The 20700-nt window shown below is 47.3% G+C and overlaps 1 protein-coding gene across 1 annotated transcript; it reads left to right on the plus strand.

Annotated features, from left to right (window-relative positions):
• The first annotated feature begins 3319 nt into the window (after positions 1-3319).
• LOC147673640 (protein S100-A13-like) lies at positions 3320-17838 on the plus strand. The gene is made up of 3 exons (XM_086947576.1): positions 3320-3441; positions 12603-12770; positions 17391-17838. The coding sequence occupies exons 1-3, from the start codon at positions 3355-3357 to the stop codon at positions 17520-17522; spliced, it is 387 nt and encodes a 128-aa protein (XP_086803702.1). The 5' UTR covers positions 3320-3354; the 3' UTR covers positions 17523-17838.
• The last annotated feature ends 2862 nt before the right edge of the window (positions 17839-20700 follow it).

Consider the following 20700-nt stretch of genomic DNA (forward strand, 5'->3'; position numbering starts at 1 on the left):
CCCCCCCCCCCCCCCCGTTGTGTGTGGCAGCCCGGGATGAAACAGATCCCGGGCACTCACAAAGCCGCACCCGAACGTTTCACAGGTCTTTAAAGGACCATTTGAATGTTAATTAGGCCTTGCAGTTGTTTCACCCCTTCTAAGAGCCCCTGCAGCTCCACTCTGCCTACTAATTAAAGGTTCAGCCCCCCCCGAAATTTTTTCTTAGCCGCCCCGAAATTTGGCTCTAGTTGCGCCTCTGCTGACAGAGAATCTGTCTGCACTGCAGTGGAGGTGGGTAAGGTAGAATAGAATGCATAGACAATCTTTCAACACTGCAGTAGAGGTGGGTATGGTAGAATAGAGTGCATACAGAATCCTTTTGCACTGCAGTGGAGGTGGGTGAGGTAGAATAGAGTGCACAGAGACAGGCGCGCAACACCCATTGGATTCACCGGGCTTCAGCCCCCCCCCCCCGTCGTGTGTGGCAGCCCGGGATGAAACAGATCCCGGGCACTCACAGAGCCGCAGCCGAACGTTTCACAGGTCTTTAAAGGACCATTTGAATGTTAATTAGGCCTTGCAGTTGTTTCACCCCTTCTAAGAGCACCTGCAGCTCCACTCTGCCTACTAATTAAAGGTTCAGCCCCCCCCGAAATTTTTTCTCAGCCCCCCCGAAATTTGGATCTAGTTGCGCCTCTGCTGACAGAGAATCTGTCTGCACTGCAGTGGAGGTGGGTAAGGTAGAATAGAATGCATAGACAATCTTTCAACACTGCAGTAGAGGTGGGTTAGGTAGAATAGAGTGCATAGAGAATCCTTCTGCACTGCAGGGGAGGTGGGTATGGTAGAAGAGAGTGCATAGAGCATCCTTCCACACCGCAGTGGAGGCAGGTAGGGTAGAATGGAGTGCATAGAGAATCCTTCCACACTGCAGTGGAGGTGGGTAAGGTAGAAGAGAGTGCATAGAGAATCCTTCCAAACTACAGTGGAAGAGGGTAAGGTAGAATACAGTGCATAGAGAATCTGTCTGCACTGCAGTGGAGGTGGGTACGTAGAATAGAGTGCATAGAGAATCCTTCCACACCGCAGTGGAGGCGGGTAAGGTTGAATAAAGTGCATACCGAATCCTTCCGCAGTGAGGGTGGGCAAGGTAGAAGAGAGTGCATAGAGAATCCTTCCACACTGCAGTGGAGGTGGGTAAGGTAGAAGAGAGTGCATAAAGAATCCTTCCACACTGCAGTGGGGGTGGGCAAGGTAGAAGAGAGTGCATAGAGAATCCTGCCACACTGCAGTGGAGGTGTATACGGTAGAGGAGAGTGCATAAAGAATCCTTCCACACTGCAGTGGAGGTGGGTAAGGTAGAAGAGAGTGCATAAAGAATCCTTTCACACTGCAGTGAAGGTGGGTAAGGTAGAAGAGAGTGCATAAAGAATCCTTCCATACTGCAGTGGATGTGGGTATGGTTGAGTAGAGTACATAGAGAATCCTTCCACACTGCAGTGGATGTGGGTAAGGTAGAAAAGAGTGCATAAAGAATCCTTCCACACTGCAGTGGAGGTGGGTAAGGTAGAAGAGAGTGCATAAAGAATCCTTCCACACTGCAGTGGAGGTGGGTAAGGTAGAAGAGAGTGCATAAAGAATCCTTCCACACTGCAGTGGAGGTGGGTAAGGTAGAAGAGAGTGCATAAAGAATCCTTCCACACTGCAGTGGAGGTGGGTAAGGTAGAAGAGAGTGCATAAAGAATCCTTCCACACTGCAGTGGATGTGGGTGAGGTAGAATAGAGTGTATCGGGAATCCTTCCACACTGCAGTGGAGGTGGGTATGGTAGAAGAGAGTGCATAGAGAATCCTTCCACACTGCAGTGGAGGTGGGTAAGGTAGAAGAGAGTGCATAGAGAATCCTTCCACACTGCAGTGGAGGTGGGTAAGGTAGAAGAGAGTGCATAAAGAATCCTTCCACACTGCAGTGGAGGTGGGTAAGGTAGAAGAGAGTGCATAAAGAATCCTTTCACACTGCAGTGGAGGTGGGTAAGGTAGAAGAGAGTGCATAAAGAATCCTTCCACACTGCAGTGGAGGTGGGTAAGGTAGAAGGGAGTGCATAGAGAATCCTTCCACACTGCAGTGGAGGTGGGTAAGGTAGAATAGAGTGCATAGAGAATCCTTCCAAACTACAGTGGAGACAGGCGAAGCTGAGAAGGGTGCATATAATAGAATCCGCCCAGAAATAAGCGTAGAAAGTGAGGAGTTAGAAGTTGGGAAGTGTGGACGGCGAGTTTACTCAGTACTGATAAGGTTTTGAGATGGAGAGACCAGGTCAGACTGGCCAGTTATGCAATCGGGCAACGCCGGCAGGACGGGTCTGACAGATCAGTGTGTGGGCCTCGGTTTTACATGTTTCTGAACCTGTTTTATGGTCGGCTGGTCCAGTCTGTACTGTGATTCCCTGATATTACTACAAACATTGCCTGCAGCAAGGACAAATGCATGCAGTCTCTCATACCTTGCATAACACAGAGGGTGTCTTTACACCATCAAACTGCCCCGACTTGTGGGACAATGTGAGCTCTCAAATTCACCAGTAGGGAGACTTTTTGTTGCCAGAACCTATTTTCTGACTGCCGCAGTCCGATTCTGGACAGAATTGTAAATGCGGTGTGCTTCCAGAGCCTGCCTGGGAAGGGGGCAGGTGTGGGAGGGGAGGGGTGTAAATTAGGGGGGGGGGTAGTGAAAGGGAATGCCCGGGGATTTGTCCCGCTGGGAGTGCTTTGCTCGAGAATTCGAGAACTGTGCACCTCATGGGCCACACCCCGAGCGCATCATTCAAGTCAGCACATGTGAACATGTGACATGCATGTCCAGCCTCGTTCGCCCTTTTGAATGCACACTACTCCTGGAAGCTTCCAGCTGAGCCCCCCTGCCCTCCGCTTCTGCCAGCACCCGCTCACTTGCAAAACAAGGCCTACTTTGTTGGCCTCCAACTTACTCCGTGCCCGTCTTCACACCGCCCACAGCTCACCAGCCATACCCCACCCCCCGGAGGTCTCTCTCTGGCACAGACACCCAGAGGGGCGGAGGCCTCACCTCGGTGCCACGTTGGCACAACCCTACTTGACATAAATTGCTTCACAACTGTATCCTTTTTGTTACCAATGAACCGAGGGCGCTTTGAAGCCGCCACTTCCCAATATAAGCGCTACAGCAATAATCTCCGTGACCATGGCGCCCCCAAACCTGCCGAGGCCGTGACGCATGCCAATTTTCGGTAGGGCGTGGGTACAGGGTGGGGCTGGGTTTTTCCCAAAACGTGTACACGCCTAACTAGTCTGGCCTGTTGAGTAACTCCAGTGCCTGATGATGCAGGTGGCAGCGTATGGGTATAAAAGCACAGGCAGGCGGACGCCCCCCGACACTGCCTCTGCCTGCCTCCCGCACAGCCACCTCCGAGCAGCACAGCAGGGTGAGTACCGCGCCCCCTACCCACGCACGCTCCCGACGGCCCCCGCCGAGGGGTCTCCACCGTGCGCCTGCAGGTTCATTTCCATTGCTTTGCATAGCGCCTTGATGCAGCCTTTCTGCGGCTTTAGGCGCCTGATATGCTATAACCGTATAGAAAAGCAAAATGCAATGTAGGTTCGAGTAATTAATTCGCTGCAGTGCGACAGAGCGGGCATGCTTCTCAGTGTGTCTATTTGCTCTTACCTGATGTGTACAAGCATCTTCTCCAACCCAGTCAAGTTTTGTTCTCCAGATGCCAAGCTTCGTCCACCTCCAAGCCACCCACAACGTCACCCCCGCGTCGCCGTATTGTATTTCTTCCTCATGTCAAGCTACTTTTTTTCAGATGCCAAACTTCTTTGTAACTCGAGCCATTCTCCTGTTCTCTCCCTACCCAGATTTTGCCTTCCCACAAAAAAGCGTCGCTTCTCCTCCAAGCGCTGCTCTTTCATCCCGGTGGGGGACTTCTTCCCTCCCATGCCAAGCTTCCTCAGTGTCCACCCTTGACAGGTGTCGACCCCAGACCCACTGACAAGCTTCGTCCACATCAGGGAAGGTCACAAAACAGGGCTTTCCAAATGTTTTTTTTTTTTTTTTTTAATAAAAGCGAGTTCGAAAATCCAGAGATGTTCCGACATCCCCAACAATTTGAATAACATGTCCTAATATAATATCTCCGCAGAAGTCCCTTATGGAAGATACATTCCTCAAGGTGATATACGCAGCACAGTCAGATTCTGCCCGATTATGTCAATTCATCCCGGGTTTAGACAGAAACTATGAGTAAGCAACAGCTCGAAGGGAAACGCCCTTCTCGCAGGCAGCGATCCCAAGAAATAGCTAGCAGGCCAAAATGGAAGGGCGGCGTCCATTAATGGACCGAACTCCGCTCCGACTGCGCATGTCACAAACGTTGCCTTTGCCCTCCGGTTCGCGTTCCCCTGGTCGTCTGCTACGGTGGCCCCGTTGAGAACTATTACAGAGACAGATACGAAGGAGTCTGTCCAGGATCACACGGTTTTGAAATTCAAGTGAGCAAACTGGGATTGGAAGGCATATCCTCTGGTGCTGTTCCACATTGGAACTGGATACCCAAAGGGCAGCGCTTCAGGAGCGAGCTTTGGCGCTTTTCGTGTGGAGGAGACTGACACGAATTGATGGCCTGGCCCTTTTAGAAAGGGGGGGCAGTGGTGAGGTGTTGATGCAAGTAATTGAGCAAATCTGTTTCCCCCCTTCTTTGGCTTATTTAGTAATATGGTATGAAAAGTCAACATGTTTGACATATTTGGGGGCTTATTTACAAGGCCCTGCGCCACTTTTGCGTCTTTTTTAACATGGGAAAAGTGACGCAAAAGTGGCTCAAGGGGCTTGTAAATCTGCCCCTAGGTTCTTTGAATTCACATTTTGCCGCAGGGAAACTGCCACAATTTGATTTTACCTTCCAGTTTTCTCATGTAAAAGGGAGCACAATCGTTCTGAACCAGATGTACTATGGGGCTTACCTGAGAGCCGCGCGTCACTTTTGCATCACGTCAAGAGGTTCATGCGTGACGCGGGGCTCTCGTGGGTTTGTAAAGCCGCCCTGTGTGGCTTTGAGCGGCCTCGCAAATCAAGAAAGGAGCGTTTCGATGGGTTTTCCCAGGTAACACCCATGAAACATGATGCTGCCCTAGATTTACAAAGTTATGTAAACCTGGAGAAGCGCCAAAATCGTACGCCTCCTTGAGTGAGGCGCAATGAGGGGAAATATGTTAATTTTCCCTCATTTTTTCCCTCTTTCCATGTGTGCTACATTCTGCAGAACACATAGGAAGAGGACAATTCCTCAGATTGTTTTTGTGCAGGAAGGTGCCCGTTCCTGCACAAAATCCTACAGGGGTCATCCTTGCGCAAGGGCGCCTATGTTGGCGCTAGGCTGTCGAAACGGCGCCAGCACAGGCTAAAAGGACAGGGATGCACCGTATTGCTTAAATGCAGTGCATTCATGCACTTTCACTTTGGCGTAGGGCAGAGCAGCCAAGTGCCTTAAATGTTTTTGCGTATGCAAACACTCCAATTTGTTTTTGTGCGACCTCAACAATGTTTCTGGCAATGCACAAAACCCATTTTAGGAATCAGTAACGTTTTACCAACTCCTAAAAAGGATTTGCGAATGGATACCCATTTGGGGTTTGGAAGTGGTGTTTTGGGGCATCCCACAGTGAACCTGTGTCAGATGTATCAATGGTTTACGGATAGCATTCCGGTTGCTAGCAATTAAAAGTTACAGGGTTCCACGTTCAGGGAGGGAATTCATTCGCATTAGGGAAGGGGTTACCTTTGGAGTCCTTTCCCATTTATGAATTTTGAAAAATTTCTGGAAAATTAGCAGTAGTCCGGTGGACCATTGTCAACTCTCAGAAGTTGTTTTGAAGAACTTTTTTTTTTTTTTTTACTTAAAGAAGCCCTATGTCCTATAAGGAATACAGGGTGCTTTAAAAAAAACACGTTTATTTACAAATGACAGACATTGTGCTCTGTTGGCCTTTGCAGGCCCCCATCCCAATGATTTTGTCAAATCGGATTGTTGGGCGTAATTTGCGACCTAAGGAATATTATTATGGTAGGTTTGATTGCGACTAAATACAAATCCCTATTTTGTGAACCAGCCTATTAGTGATAAAGGGCCCTTCACACAACACTTTTGTGGCCGCCAAAAGATTGATTGCCAGTTGTGGCTACTTTTTTGCAACTAGAAATTTAGTACAGATGGCCGCTTCTCAGTTTGCTGCGTGGCCTTACTAGGTCGCCAAGAAGAATACATCATTTCACACCTTTTTGTCCCATAGCACTGTTTTAAGTGGCAAGCTCTAGGCTCGGCTTCAGCCAAACCTACGCATTTAGTATGTATGTTTTAGTATTCCTAAAGCGTGAGCCTAGTTGGCTAGCGATGGAGGGCTGTCCAGAGGTAGGCCCCAGCGTGGGCACATGGGGGGGCGGGGCTGAGGAAGAGCTAGTGGAAGGGGTGAAAAGTCATCCTATTTGCTCAATTCTTTAAATTGTGGGCAACAAAATAGTACCAAACAGTGCAAACCTTTACGATTGCCTTGAGTAACTCTGGAGGAAACCTGCTTTCTAAATTCCTTACAATGCAAGGTGTAAAGACAGACTAAAACTACAATTGTGCGCTAGGTAGGTGTTGTTTCTTTATGTAGTCCCTGTGGGTCATCCCAGAATGTTGTCCTTGGGTTCTTTTGGAGGGCTCTGTTTGCCTACTATTGATGTTCTATGTTCCAGGCAATTGAAGTATTTGACTGGTATTGGCTGCTGTGCAAGTGTGTTCCAATAATCTGCCACTTTTCCTTACCTGGTGGCAGTGTGATTTTTCCACACATTGGCGACGAGAAGTCTTCTTTCTTAGTGTCAGGTGTGTGGGTTTTAATGGACTGATGATTCTCTAATTGTCAGGTGTTCTTTCAATGCTCATTGGATGAGGTGACCAGCAAGGCGGAAAGCGTCACGCAGTGAACAGAAGTCCCACGTGACGCAGTCCTAGACCCCCTGCGGGCGGGCAGGCGTCACTGTTGAGGTTTGTGTTTCATCGTGGGAGGGCGTGGCCTTATTCCGAGCACCGCAGTTTATTCCACACCTGTAGTAGTGTGGAAATCACCCACCAGTGGCCACAAGCGGGCAGACGTGATTATGATTAGGGAAGGTCCCATTCCCCGCCCCAAGAACTTTAGCACCCAAACCACAAAAGCACGCTTTCTGAGGAAAGATCTACTTTCAGATCGAGTTTGGTGTAACTCCTTTCAGCAGACTTGTTGTACACCGGAGAGCAGCGTTTTATAAGGGAGACTGAATGGGAAACATCTATTTTACTACGCTATAAATCGCCTTTGCACAGGTCTGTACTAAATGTAGCATGTCAAAACCTGGCTAAATGAACGAATTGAGTCATCAAATAAAACCTAAATTATTACCAAACCCAAAAATAGCGTTTAAATGCAAAGTGTAGTTCACACGTGCGCACTCACACAAGCACAGGCGGCAGTACCATCACACAAGCATTCCTTTTAGTACCGAGTCAAACTCAGTTTTGAAACAACAGCGCCACCCCCTGGCCATCTCTCTAAAAATTAAAGCAAGCCTTTCGTTCTTTAGGCAAAAGCGCCACCTTCTGGTGGACCAACTACTCAAGGTGAGGGCTCGATAACGTGTCTGCTCTTGAGGCAAACGCTGTAATTGCACCTCTCTCTCACCACATTAGAAGGACATGTAAGAGACCCAGAGCTGCCTCGGTAAACAGTGCTTTAAATGGGCAGGTGCTGTCCGGTACTGAGTACCTGCCCTTCTTTAATTTGAAATGTCCTGCACTACTGGAATACGTTTAATCGGAGAGTACCGGCATTTCTCTCAAGCAAACAGGTACACTATGACATACACGCAAACGGGTAGTCTGAAGAGTGGGTACCTTCACTTTTATATTTCCCTATAAAGCACAGTGTGTAACTCTATCGCTTATGTATTGTATTTGTTTATAAAGTTTGATATAGCGGAAACTAGACCCAGTGAGGGTATCAGAGCTGATTTGATCAAATGTTACATCAAAAGAAAAAGTGAGAGCCAGGACACGAGTAGGGGGTACACGCAGGTACACGGCGTCCACCCTCTATTTTCACAGGGTGGACGCCGTCCCCCCTGGCAAGAAGTTGGGCCCCACAGGAATATGCTGAACAAATAATTTAAATAGCACTAATTTCTTTCTTTTATAGTGCTACGTCGTGACGTCATGTGCTGTGATGGCACGCGTGATGATGTCATTCGCATAATGTCTAACTTGGTCACTCAGTCCCCCCACTTCTTCTTATAGGACTTGTGCCCTGGTGAGAGAGAACTATTACATTGAATTTACATTTATTAATGTGATATTTCTTAAGCGCATCGTCCCGTACTTGTCTGTGTGTTTACATTTATTTGCGATCTATACGGGCATGGTCCCGCACTTAAGGTATTTCCAAGGTATCAGGAAAGATGGACAGAAGAGACAATGTGCTGAAGTGAGAGACGCACTGACGAATACACAATTGGAACCTCCACTAGAAACGATGCAAGTGCTGTGGGTTTTTGTTGCATTCTGGTGCCCTCTTGTGGTTGCTTGAGGTATAAAGCAGATGCTTTAAAGGTCCTGCAGTTACTATCTACTGTGAACTGCGTGTACTGTTGTTTGGGCCTAAAGTGATTTGCTACTTTTCTTAAGTGCTTGTGACGTCTACAGCATTTTTACAGCGGGTGAGCCGGTATTCTAAGTATCCGAAGGCTGCCTCAAAAGTCAGAAATATACTGCCAAATTATTCCAGAAATCCTACAAATTTGCCTATCACCGATTTACTTGAGTATTCACATGTACAAACGCACACGAAAATGTACAACTGGGTAAAAATGAAACGTTAAAGTCCATTTGTAAAATGTGCCTTTTCTGTTTCTGAACGGTGAGGAATACATATTTCCCCTCAAAAGTAACTCCTTCCCATAGAACCATTAACCCTGTCTTTGCTCTCTATTCCTTCTCACAAAACCGGGTTGTTCCTCCCATCGACAGCATTAAACCTCTAGATTTCTTTTTGGTTGGGAAGCGAATTTATCCGCGTCTTGGAATATGTAAGAACCGGACACTGTTTGTAAACTGATTTACTCACCAAGAAATTCCACAAAATGGCAGAATTTCCACAGTAGCAAATCCCATTTAGAAGGGAAAACTCAATTTCGGGTTATGTGAGACAGAAAGCGTATTTTCCCTATTAATGCTGTAAATTTGGAATCTACGTGCACATAGTTTTGTTAAAAAAATATATATATATATTTGTGGGGCCAAAAATGACACGTCAACCAATATCCTGCAAAACAAATTTCCTACAGAAGTCTTTTTAGGTCGAGCAGACCTACCCTCAATGCGTGAGCATTGAAGGTGTCTGCTTCAGACCTATTGTGGCCCGTTAGTGAGAATGCTGGGAATGAGGACACCAATCTGTTACGAGCTCGCAGTTTTCACCGCGGGAGCGCGCGTCTGATCCGCGCATGCGCAGAGTCCCCGCGCATGCGCAGAGTAACTCACAGCCCTTGCACAGACGCAGGCAGGCAGCCCCCACCCCTCTGCTTGCATGCACGCACGCACACACAGGCGAGCGCATGCACACGCAGGCACACAGACACTCGCTCACACACACACACCCCCCTCCCCCACAGTCACACACACGCACGCACACAAAGCCCGCCCGCCCGCACTCGCGCGCGCACATGCTTTCCCCCGCCTCCCCCCTCCCCCCTTCCCCCTCCCCCGCTCAGCAACCCACTCACCGGCTTCCTTTGTGCGGCGGCTCTCCTCAGCTGCAGGGCCCGGCAGCAGGACTCTTCTTCCCTCCTTCGGCACCGGGGCGCAGGGTAGGCTCCTGCCTGCTCCGGTGCTCTAAACACGGCGGCTCCGTCCAATCGCGGCTCTTCCGTGGGAGGCGGGGTAGGCTCCCGCCCTCCTACTTCCTGTTTCCTGTTGTCGCGCCGGCCTGCCTGACTTCCTGGTCGCAGGCCGGCAGTGATTTGCGGTATTTATTTTTTAAGCACGAAATCAACACAAAGGTATTGGAGCGTTTTACACTAGCACCAGCTACATTACCCTCGCCGCAGCTGCTCCGTCGTCATTATTTACACGAGCACTACTTACATTCCCAACCCCTCGCCAAAACTGCTCTTTTTGACCTGCCCTGAACTCCACGCAAAGAGGCTGTACATATCAGAGACTAACTGCCACCTCACTCGGTTCTTGTCCACAACACCTCAGGTTGGGGCACTTTTCGCTGCTCTGGGGCTATCCCAGTAATTTAGTTTCCTTCTGTTTTTACGTCCGGTTTCATGTGTTGTTGTAGCCTTGGCTCACTTTCTACGTCTTCATGGACTTGCACCATGAGCACACAGTGTGCGCCAGAGGTCCTCGTGTATACATGCACTATTGTGACTCTCAGAGCTGCACTCCCATCACATCGTGGCGCATGCTCCACTTTTTTTTTTTATGACTTCCCCTCAGCTCCAAAGTCGGCAGTCTGGCTGTGAGACTACATCCTCTCCCCAAGGCATGGTTCTAATGTGAGCATGGAGCCCGTGTGGCTTTCATTTTAACACAACATCCCTGTAGCTTAGATTTCATAAGCACGGCGCCCGCTTCATGGATGCCGCGCATTATCTTTCGGCTTTTTTCAAATCAAGAAGGTAGCGTGTGTGATTTGGCCGGTTGCACAGTATTTATTTTAGCAAAACTGCATCTGTGTAACTTTTATTAGCATAGCGCTGCTGCACAGACGCCTTGTGTTAGGTTTCTGTTAATTTTTTTTAATAAATCAAAAAGGTATACATACGGATCCAATCGTGCTAAGGTTTTCTTTGAAGCAAAAAACCCCCTTCGCCTCCCCCCTTTCTGATTATACCCATAGGTTTTTGTGGTGCCAGTCAGCCTGCCATTGAGATCGTGATCCCTACCTGTTTACAGTGGAAAAGAGTGGCCCCTGCACTGTGGTCTTATGTAGCGAACTAGGTGCCGTTCAGTGAACAGTTTCTCCCCTGCATGCAGCCCTTAGTGACTTGTTTTTATTTTTTATTTACATCTTAAATAATGGCGGTCAAGCATCTAGTCCTGTGCGGCTTGTTTTAAATTTCTCACACTCTGTTTGTGATCTCCCTCCTCCCTCTCTCCCCCCCTGCTCTGCCCTCCTAGTATTAACCCCCCAGGACGAATGTTATCTCCATCTCTGATGGTGCCAGAGACTCTCGAGCAGACTGTAACATTTGGGCCGAGCATGCAGTAGCCCTCCCTCGGGAAATTGAGCCCCTTCTCCGAGCCACAGGCCCGACCCTTCACAACCCCCCACACACACACAACCCCCCCCCACACACAACTAACAACACACACACAAGTCCTCAGCAGATACACGCAACCCCCCACACACACAACGTCCCACACACACACAACTCCCCACACACACAACCCCACACATACGCACACAGACAACACCCACACACACAACCCCACACAGACAACCATTGTTATTTGTCATATAAATACATCTAAGTCACGTAATTACAACACATATTGCATTACAAATGCTATAGGTGTCACATTTGCGAAAGTTATAACTATTGGCATTGTAAATGACAAAGCTATTAATTTCACTATTTTCAAAACCAACACATAAATAAAAAAATGGTCATTTACAATACCAATAGCTCAAACTTTCCTAATGCGAGACCTATTGCATTGCAAATGCTTGTTTTTGTTGCTATACACTTTGTACACATTTGAAATGTCACTAAAATGATAAACAGTGATGTTGGTCACCTTTGCAACACATTTGTGCACTCGTGCACAAACTCCATTCCTAAGATTGTAGCAGTTGATGCAGGATGGCATGTTTCATGGAGTCATGTGCTGCTCTTAGGTCAAGAGCAATCAAGGCTGAAGGTAATTCTTCGCCTATGGATTATCACATAGGGGACGATTCACTAAAGCATCCCTGAATATGGGAAGTAGTACTACAGGAGTACTCTTAGTATTCTTATATACCTTTGTGAATCAGCTATGAAAATGACAACTGTATTAGTGGATGTATGACGTTACAACGCATGCTTTTACCACGCATGCTGTTACAACGCAAGTATTACAACGCAAACCTTTACAACGCATTACACTTGGGGATGCTGGATAGTGAATAGTTTAATTTACTATTCCAACTCCAGTCCCCGTGGACACTAGGGAAGGTGTTGGATAGTAAATTAAAACTATTCCCTACCCTAGAGCGCCCCCCAGTGTAATGCATTGTAAAGGTTTTCGTTGTAATACTTGCGTTGTAACAGCAATGCGTGGTAAAAGTTTTGTTGTAAAGGATGTTTCCCGTATTGGTATATGTACAAAGAGGGCACAGGCCATGCTGTTTGCACTAATTGTCTGACTAGCCTCCGAATAAACTGATTTTAGTCCTAGTTTAGATGTTTTTGTTTCTCTTCGTGACTGCCTGTGCTGATTGAGAACTGTGTCGGATGGCTGAGCTGATCCCACATAACTTCTGCTGACCATCATCTCTCCCTGCTCTTCTTGTCCAGGTTAACCCTTCAAAAGCCATGGCCGCGCAATTTACCAAAGAAGAGAATTGCCTTAAGGAGCTCGTCTATAGTTTTTATCAATATTCAACGGGAGATGGCGACAAGGAGACCCTCACTGTAGATGAATTCAAGAAAATGGTGCAACACGATTTCCCTAACCTCATGAAGGTAAGACGTTATCTATCTTCCCCTTTGTGCTGCCTGGCTTCCTCCCCGTTGGACAGCACAGTAGTATCCACACAGGAAGACGCGTATCGCAAAACCTGGGCGATATTGAGATTGAAGAGGATATAAGAGGTTTGTGGTTAGAGGATAGGATGTGTCTGTTGTAATGCTGGCCAGGGCAATGCTTAGAGGTCCTTGGTTAATTCGCCTAACCTTTCTCGGTTTCTCTTAGTTTCCACCTACATACCTTTTGCACCACACCATTTTGCAGCTACATTAGAGATACTGCCCCAAGGCGCAACGTTTGTGTTCCCTTTTCAGCCCCCGGGGCACTATGGTATTACAGAAATGGCGCTGATACTTATGTAGTCCTTTCAGTAATATGGATGCCATCAGTGGACATCCTGTGCTGATGTGATCCCAGGGGTCAGTTCCCTCATTTGCACGTGGGTGTAGCCCCATGCTAATGACGCGTCCCTTTGCACCATGCCACATTACAGGCACAGGGGCAAAGAAGCTGTCAGAAGGCATCCTGATTAGACCCCACATATGCAATGGTGCATAGCAGATACAGCCCCCTCCCACGACAGCCCATCTGTAGGGGGAGGCACTGAGACCCCCAGCCGCGTAGCTAGGGGGGGGCGGGGGGCGGTCCGCCCCAGGCGGCACCATTTTGGAGGCGGCAGTGAAGTGCAAGCATACCTGCTTGCAGACAAACACACAGCGCAGGCGGTATGTCCCAGCCAGGGCCGTCAATCCTGTAGAGCGCGAAAGCGCTTCCAATGACGGCCCTGGGTATCTTTTTGGCCAGCCCCCGCCCGCGCTGTAGCAGTGGCGCAGACTAGTGCGTGCGCAGTGCGCTCTCTCGAGTTGACTGTTGGTGCTTGCATGCACTGGGCCTGGCCTGCCATCTGTGCCGCCTCGAGTCGACTCAAGAGTCGAGAGAGACACCGACACCGACGGACAAATGAAGGTAACGCGAAAATTAATTCCATTTGAATTTTTATCCAGCAACCCACTTGCCGAATTGACGTAAAGTTTGTTCTTCTACCTGCATGTCTAGCATATCAGGGTCGTAACACAGGCCCACGCAGAGCTCGCGTTGCGGGGGGGCCCGGCCAGCCAGTAAGCACTTCACATCCGTCTGGGATGTGAAGTGCTTACATAACTTATGTTAGGTTCCCCATCATTACACCTCGCTGTGGCCTCTTTTACAAATTAAATAGTGCTCCGTGGGTCTTCTCTCTTTTAGGGTGGGGGCATGGGGCTGGTAACCATTGTGAAGCGCATTTCAGGAGAATTAAAAGTGCGCGCGTGAGGCATATCGGAAATGACTAGAGAGATGGCGTGGCCACCGGCAATAATTTAATTTTGCCTTGTCCTGTTTCCTGCCGCCCATTCGCGCCTACCACTGGAGCTGAATGGCAGGCATAAGGTGAGTGTTGGAGAGAGGAGCCTCAGAGGGTGGGGTGGGATGCATCCTGGGGTCATTAAAACATAATTTTTTAGGTCCCGCAGCAGCCCTCGTGTTCCAGGGCCCCATCGGCTCTGTAGCACACACACAGAGAGGAGACACTGTTGTCTGCGTGTACTTTGAGGTTTCCTTGGGGAACGAACGGACGCTCACTTTTGAAGTAATTGAGGCAAGTTTTGTTGCTTTAATAATGTCGGTGGTTGCAGCTGCAGGTGGTGGGCATTTAGACTCCGTTTTAGGGACTGACATTTCCTCACGTAACAGAGGGAGAGAGGCCCGAGTCGTCCTGAGGTTATTATCCAGATTGATTTTGCCATCAGGCAGGCCACACTTTGCCTGGCAATATGTGTTTTGTTTTTCGGTCAGCCATTTGTTTGTAGTTGCAGTTGGGGCCTCACATATGCATATCCTGTTGGGGCCCTCCATGTGCGTTGCAGGGGGGCCCCCTCAAGTTTCGTTACGCCACTGTAGCATATATTGCAGTATTATACCTCAAAATTTACTTTGTTTTCTCTTATAACCTAACCTGCACACTTGTCACTTTTTCCTCCTGTAATGCACTGTTTGCTACCTCATTTATTTTGTTTGCTCACTCACAGCTCTGTGGTCCACATATGCTCCTGCTGGGTGGTGAAGAGGTACCATTTGCACTCAACTGGAGCCTTATTGAGTTAGGCAGCAAATTATTCACTTACTGTACAGTCGATGCACCTAGTAGTGCTCATTATTTTTTCTGTGGTTTTTGGAACATTTTATTACAAAAGTATACACAAGCAGCTAAATTAAAATGAATTTTGGAAATAAGTAAGTAAGCAGCATACTTTGCAACCGGTAATGATATAGGGGTTCTACAGGAGCATAATATAAGCAAAAGCACGAGCTCAGCCTCATAAGACAATATAGGAAAGAAATTAAAGATAGCAAAAGAAGTAAAAGAAGATAGATGGATATGGTGATTCAATCATGATTTGTTGTTGGACTTTGATATATGATGCATAGGGGTAGTAGGTGATTGTAGGCTAGTTGATGGAATCTAAAGTCCCTAGGGGGACAGGAGTGGGAACTTAGTAAGCAGCCATAAAGGGTGACATGGCATTGCACTAGTATTTGCGTATTGTTTAGTAGATGTGGGAAAGTGCCTTATTTTAGATCGTTCCTAAATCTTAGGTATTCTAGAAAGTTGTAAATTAATGTAGGAAACATGTCTCATGGTATATTAGCTGCTTGGAGTGAGAAGGGTGTCATTTCCCCTCTTGTGGAAAGGGGAGGTGTCTAGATACTGACTCTAGGTTTTGGTCAGGGACATTCATGTCTCATGTAAGCTCAGTAGGTGATTTTGTGGACCATGCCAAGCCCTTCGAAGAAAATCCTCTGAGAAACTGGGGGCCATTGGAGGTGTGACATACGTTACTAAGCTCTGTGGCTGTAAAATGTAGAAGAAGCCTTACTGCTGCCTTTTGTACACGCTGGGTTTTGCACTTGAGTAACAGAGCAAGGCCTACATACAGTCCACTGGATTCTTCTATTTCTGTCACTATGCTGGGTAATATGTGGAGATCTTAATCCTGGAAATTTATGTAAGGTTTTTATTCAGTAGGGTCTTGAGGAAGAAAAAGGATTCTTTCCATATTGTTTTGACGTGTTAACGTGTGAGATGAATAGCTGGATGGAGATAAGGATGGATGGAGAGAAGAGTGAGTGTGAGCGTAGCTAGGTGGGGTTGGTCCGCTCCAGGCGGCACTATTTTGGGGACGGGGCTGTCTAGACCTGGACCGTGTCATGTATGTGCATGTAACTTGCATGATCGAGGTAACTATTAGCGGCGATACTACGTGTCTCTCGGACCTCTTTCAGGTGCTCGCCGTCCTTTTTCCCGAGCACCCTCCCAAGGGGGCGGCAATCTGAAGGATAGCCCCGGGCGCCACAAGCTCTAGCTACGCCCCTGGAGACCCCCCACCCCCAGGAATCAGGCAGTGAAGTCACACTCCAACAGCTTGTGAAGGAATCTCTGCATCTCCTTCAAAGTAAGGCTGGGTTGTAAGCAGCCACAGCCCGTGAAGGGAGTTGCGGTGGGGCAGGGAGGCGGGGCGGGGGGGGGGGTGATAAAAATCGGCATATGGATATTTGGAGGTAAGTAAACAATTTAATTAACAAATGCGATGCAGGGCACGCTACGAAATTCGTTTTGTTAATTAAATTGTTTACTTACCTCCAAATATCCATATGTCGGTTTTTATCACCCCCCACCCTGGGTGATAGTGATTGGGTAATCCAGTTGCAGAAGGACCGTCAGGCCGAGGATACGCAGTGGCAGAAGTCAGAAACCCTGCAGATCCATGGACTATGAATGATTTGGGGGAATCCACAAGTTAGTCCAAATGTACAGTGGAAGGTCCGCCTGCAGTTTTCCCAACCATAAATGAGGGGAAACCATAATTTTGACAGGGCTGGCGTGCTGCCAATAAATAGCTGTTCTCATTCACCAATAAACTCCAAGGGGCATATTATCAAGAACATCGTTAAAAATTATCGCTTTTTTTAGCGGCAGAAAACTGCCGCTAAAACAGCGATATTGGGCTTGATAATATGCTCTTGAGAATTCCCATAGAAGTCCATGTTCTGGAGTGAACCTGGGCTTCTATTGGAATTCTCTACGGCATATTATCAAGCCCATTATCACCGCTTTAGCCGCAGTTTTATGCAACTAAAACGGCGATCATTTTAAAACAGTCCTTGATAATATGCCCCTAAATGAGGCTCAAAGACTCGCCCAATAGGGAGGTGTAAGACAGATAGGTATGCAGTATGACAAGTGTCAGTTACACACACACACACAACTGAACTTGACGTTTTTGATGTAAAAGGCTGTAATTGAATAATTATGTTATAAAAATGACAATACATGTAAATAAAATATATTTTTACTTCAGCCTGCTGGAGCCATAACAATTCTGAAATACTGATTTAAAAAAAAAATCTATGGTCCTCTGTGCACTGCTCACTTCCTGTGGCCAGCACTCTTTCTTCTGTGACGTTTCTATCCATTGCTCAGTCATATACTATACTAATGCCTTCACAACCCTCCACTTTTCATGACACACCTAATGTTCCCTTGTCTTGTCCACCCTACTATCTCTGTTAATATGCAGGAATGCAATTTCGAAGAGCTGATGAAAACCCTTGATACGAACAAAGATAACAAAATGAAATTCTCTGAATATTGGACCCTAATTGGGCACGTCGCTAAGCAATGCAAGCGAGAGGAAAAGAAGAAACACTAATGGAAGGGGGCGAGAAAAGAGCAGGAGGAAGACGATCAGAAGTGTGCAAGACAAGTCGATGGAGCATAAATGGATGACGAGGGCGAATGAGTGGACACTTCTACACAGCAGCCCCATTCGTTTCAGAGGCCTGTCGGGCTGGGTCAGAGTCAGTCACATGCTGCAGCCCTCCGACCCTTCGGAAGGACCTGTCTGCAAAGAAATCTCCAGATTCTCTCATAATGTCTGTTTCTCTGTAAGGACAGTCGTACCCATAATATGGTGAATGTGCTTCCTCTGAGTATATTAACCTTCAATAAAACGGTTTTTAAAAATGGACATGTTGTTCTGTTTTCCAAAATGGACCTACAAAGAATTGCACAATACATTCACTGTCCCCGTTTCCTTATTGCTGACCTTACGATATCATACAAGTACCATATAAACTGCGTAGCGACAAAACAAAATGGCCGCCTGCCAGGGCGCGGCAATATCCAGAGTTTCCACCTAAATGACTACTTGACAATCTATGTAAATTTATGAGACATGTCCACAGACTAAATAACTATTTAAGACACCAGGGCACAAATTACGACGGCCGGTTTTAACCTGAAAAGGTAACTCTAGGTGGAATTCTGCCTCCCACAATTCAGATCGTCTTTGGGCCTGGATTTGTTGACTCAGTAAAGTTTGTACCCAATAATTCCAGGCCCAGAGAACATAGCTACCAAGGGGCAGATTTACAAGCCCCTTACGCCACTTTTGCGTCACTTTTCCCATGTTAAAAGTGACGCAAAAATGGCGCCAGGGGCTTGTAAATCTGTCCCCAAGTTTGTAGATTGTAATGTGTGACATTTATGTTTTCTTTGTGCGTATGAGTGACATTCTACTGCCAAATAAGTGACACTTTTATTAACACTTTCTCATGAGTAAATCAGAGCAAAGACCAGTTGGTTGGTCTTCTATTAGTTTTCTAATATTGTATCTCGACATACCACAGCAATCAACATACTCTTAAAACAAGCTAGACCTATGGATTGTTAGCATTATCGGATGAATGATTCATATGAATAGGAGTTAGTGGTGAATAGTTAGTAATGTTTAATTCAGTCTTACATTTTCAAAAGTGAAATATTTTACATTCTAAGGTCTGTGGAAGGATAGTCTTACATTTTCAAAAGTGAAATATTTTACATTCTAAGGTCTGTGGAAGGATAGTGGTCATGTACTTCCTTATGTGCCCTCTGCATCAGTCTCTTTCTCTCACACACACCAGCTATGTATACATCTTTCACATAACATGATAATTACAATTAGGACTTGTTTGACATTCACTCTGTGCCTTTTGCAGAGAGGCCAAGGAGTGGACGAGGAAGTAGATTAAACAACATTAGGAAAAGTAACATTTTGAATCAATTTGAAAACTTTAAAATCTCATATCTTAAATTAATTTCTGGGTACTGGTAAGGTTTTAATCATTGTCTGATCCAGCCCCAGAAGGAAGCACAGAGCTTGACTGATATAAAAGCCATCTCCTTCTCACTCATCCACCTGCCCTCTCAGTGTGTATCCCCTGCCTTCCTGGGGCCTCATTTATGAAAAGTGACGCATCGCTGCGTGAAAACAGCGATGCGTCACTTTTCACTGCGCACTCCTTGCGACTCCAATGATGCGTCATATTTAATGTATGACACATCATGTCGCAAGGACTTACAGATACGTCAGTATTTCTGACGTATCTGTAAGCACAAAAGTGATGCATTGCTGGAGTGTGTCACAAAAGTGACGCAACTCCAGCAATGCGTCCTTTCACATGGGGAAAGCCCCATGTGAAAGGGCTTGCGTCAGTCTTACGCCTGCTGTGAGGCAGGCGCAAGATTTTGACGCAACAGCGTCCTAAAAGTGACGCAGTGAAATTTCATAGATTTCACTGCGTCACTATTACGAGGCTTTTTGCGGGGGAACGCCCCCTCTGCATACATTATACCTGACGCAGGTATAATGTGGCGAAGGGGTTTAAAATGTCACACATCTACCTAGATGCGTCGCTTTTTAAATATGGCGCAACAAGGCGCATATTTTACGCCGCTGTTGCGTCACAAAAAGTGACGCATCAGCAGCGCAAAACTGACGCAAGGCCTCATAAATAAGGGCCCTGGAGCTTAATCCCATCACTCCCCATTAAAAAAAACACATAGAAACAACTTGCAATCCAGTAGGGTGAAACTCACTAGTGTGAGGGTCTGTAGGATTGCCGGTGGGCCTGGCCATTCCGCCACTCACACATTTCCTTGTAGACTGCAGGCATGGGGGTCTGGCTTCAGCAAGGTCCTTCCTGAACTGCTCCAGTTCTGGAAGGACCTCAAGACCTTGGGGCAGATCTACAACAAAGTGCCGCAGTGTGGCACCGCAAGCCCTTTGGCTGCGCCAACCTGCGGCACTTTCAGAGCACAGGAATGCGACAAATTTACAAGAATTTGTTGCATTCCTGTGCTCTCCCCTGCACTGGCGCACAAACAGCTGCCAAGCGTCGGTGCAGGTACCCTTGCTCCATGGTGCAAGGCTGCCTGCGTCATGGGGAGATTGTTTTTGTGCAGGAAGAAGCACCTTCCTGCACAAAAACAATCACTAAAGGCTTTTTCCTCTTTCAATGCATGATGTAGAATACAGCACGCATTGAAAGAGGAAAAAACGAGAAATGAAAACATTTTTCCTCGTTGCGCCTCGCTACGCCACCTCTAGGGTGGCGTAGCTTCCAGACGCATCTCCAGATTTACGATTTCTCGTAAATCTGGAGATGTGTCTTGTTCCATGGGAACACCCACAGCAACACCCATGAAACGCCCCTTCAACGTGAAGGGGCCGTATTTACAAGGAGAGGAAAAGTCAGGCAGGGCTTTTCCTGTCCTTGTAAATATGGAGGAGCCCCCTGCGCCACCAGTACGTCACGAAAAGTGATATACTGGTGGGGCAGGGGGCTTATAAATCTGCCCCAGCACTCAAGAGAGTAGCCCCCCTCCCCCTAGCGCCTTGAGACCCTCGCAGGTGAGTAGTTGCGTTTTGCCAACTCTGATTGATTGATTGAAGAGTGGACAGTTGTGATCCAAACATAAAAGCCCCCATGGCCCCATTGCAGTCATGGCCTTCTGCAGTGTGGCGCTCGCTTGAATACTTTCGCCAGGGATGAGGATGCTTTCCA

Source organism: Lissotriton vulgaris, chromosome 12, assembly GCF_964263255.1.
Source record: "Lissotriton vulgaris chromosome 12, aLisVul1.2, whole genome shotgun sequence".
Classification (NCBI taxonomy): domain Eukaryota; kingdom Metazoa; phylum Chordata; class Amphibia; order Caudata; family Salamandridae; genus Lissotriton; species Lissotriton vulgaris.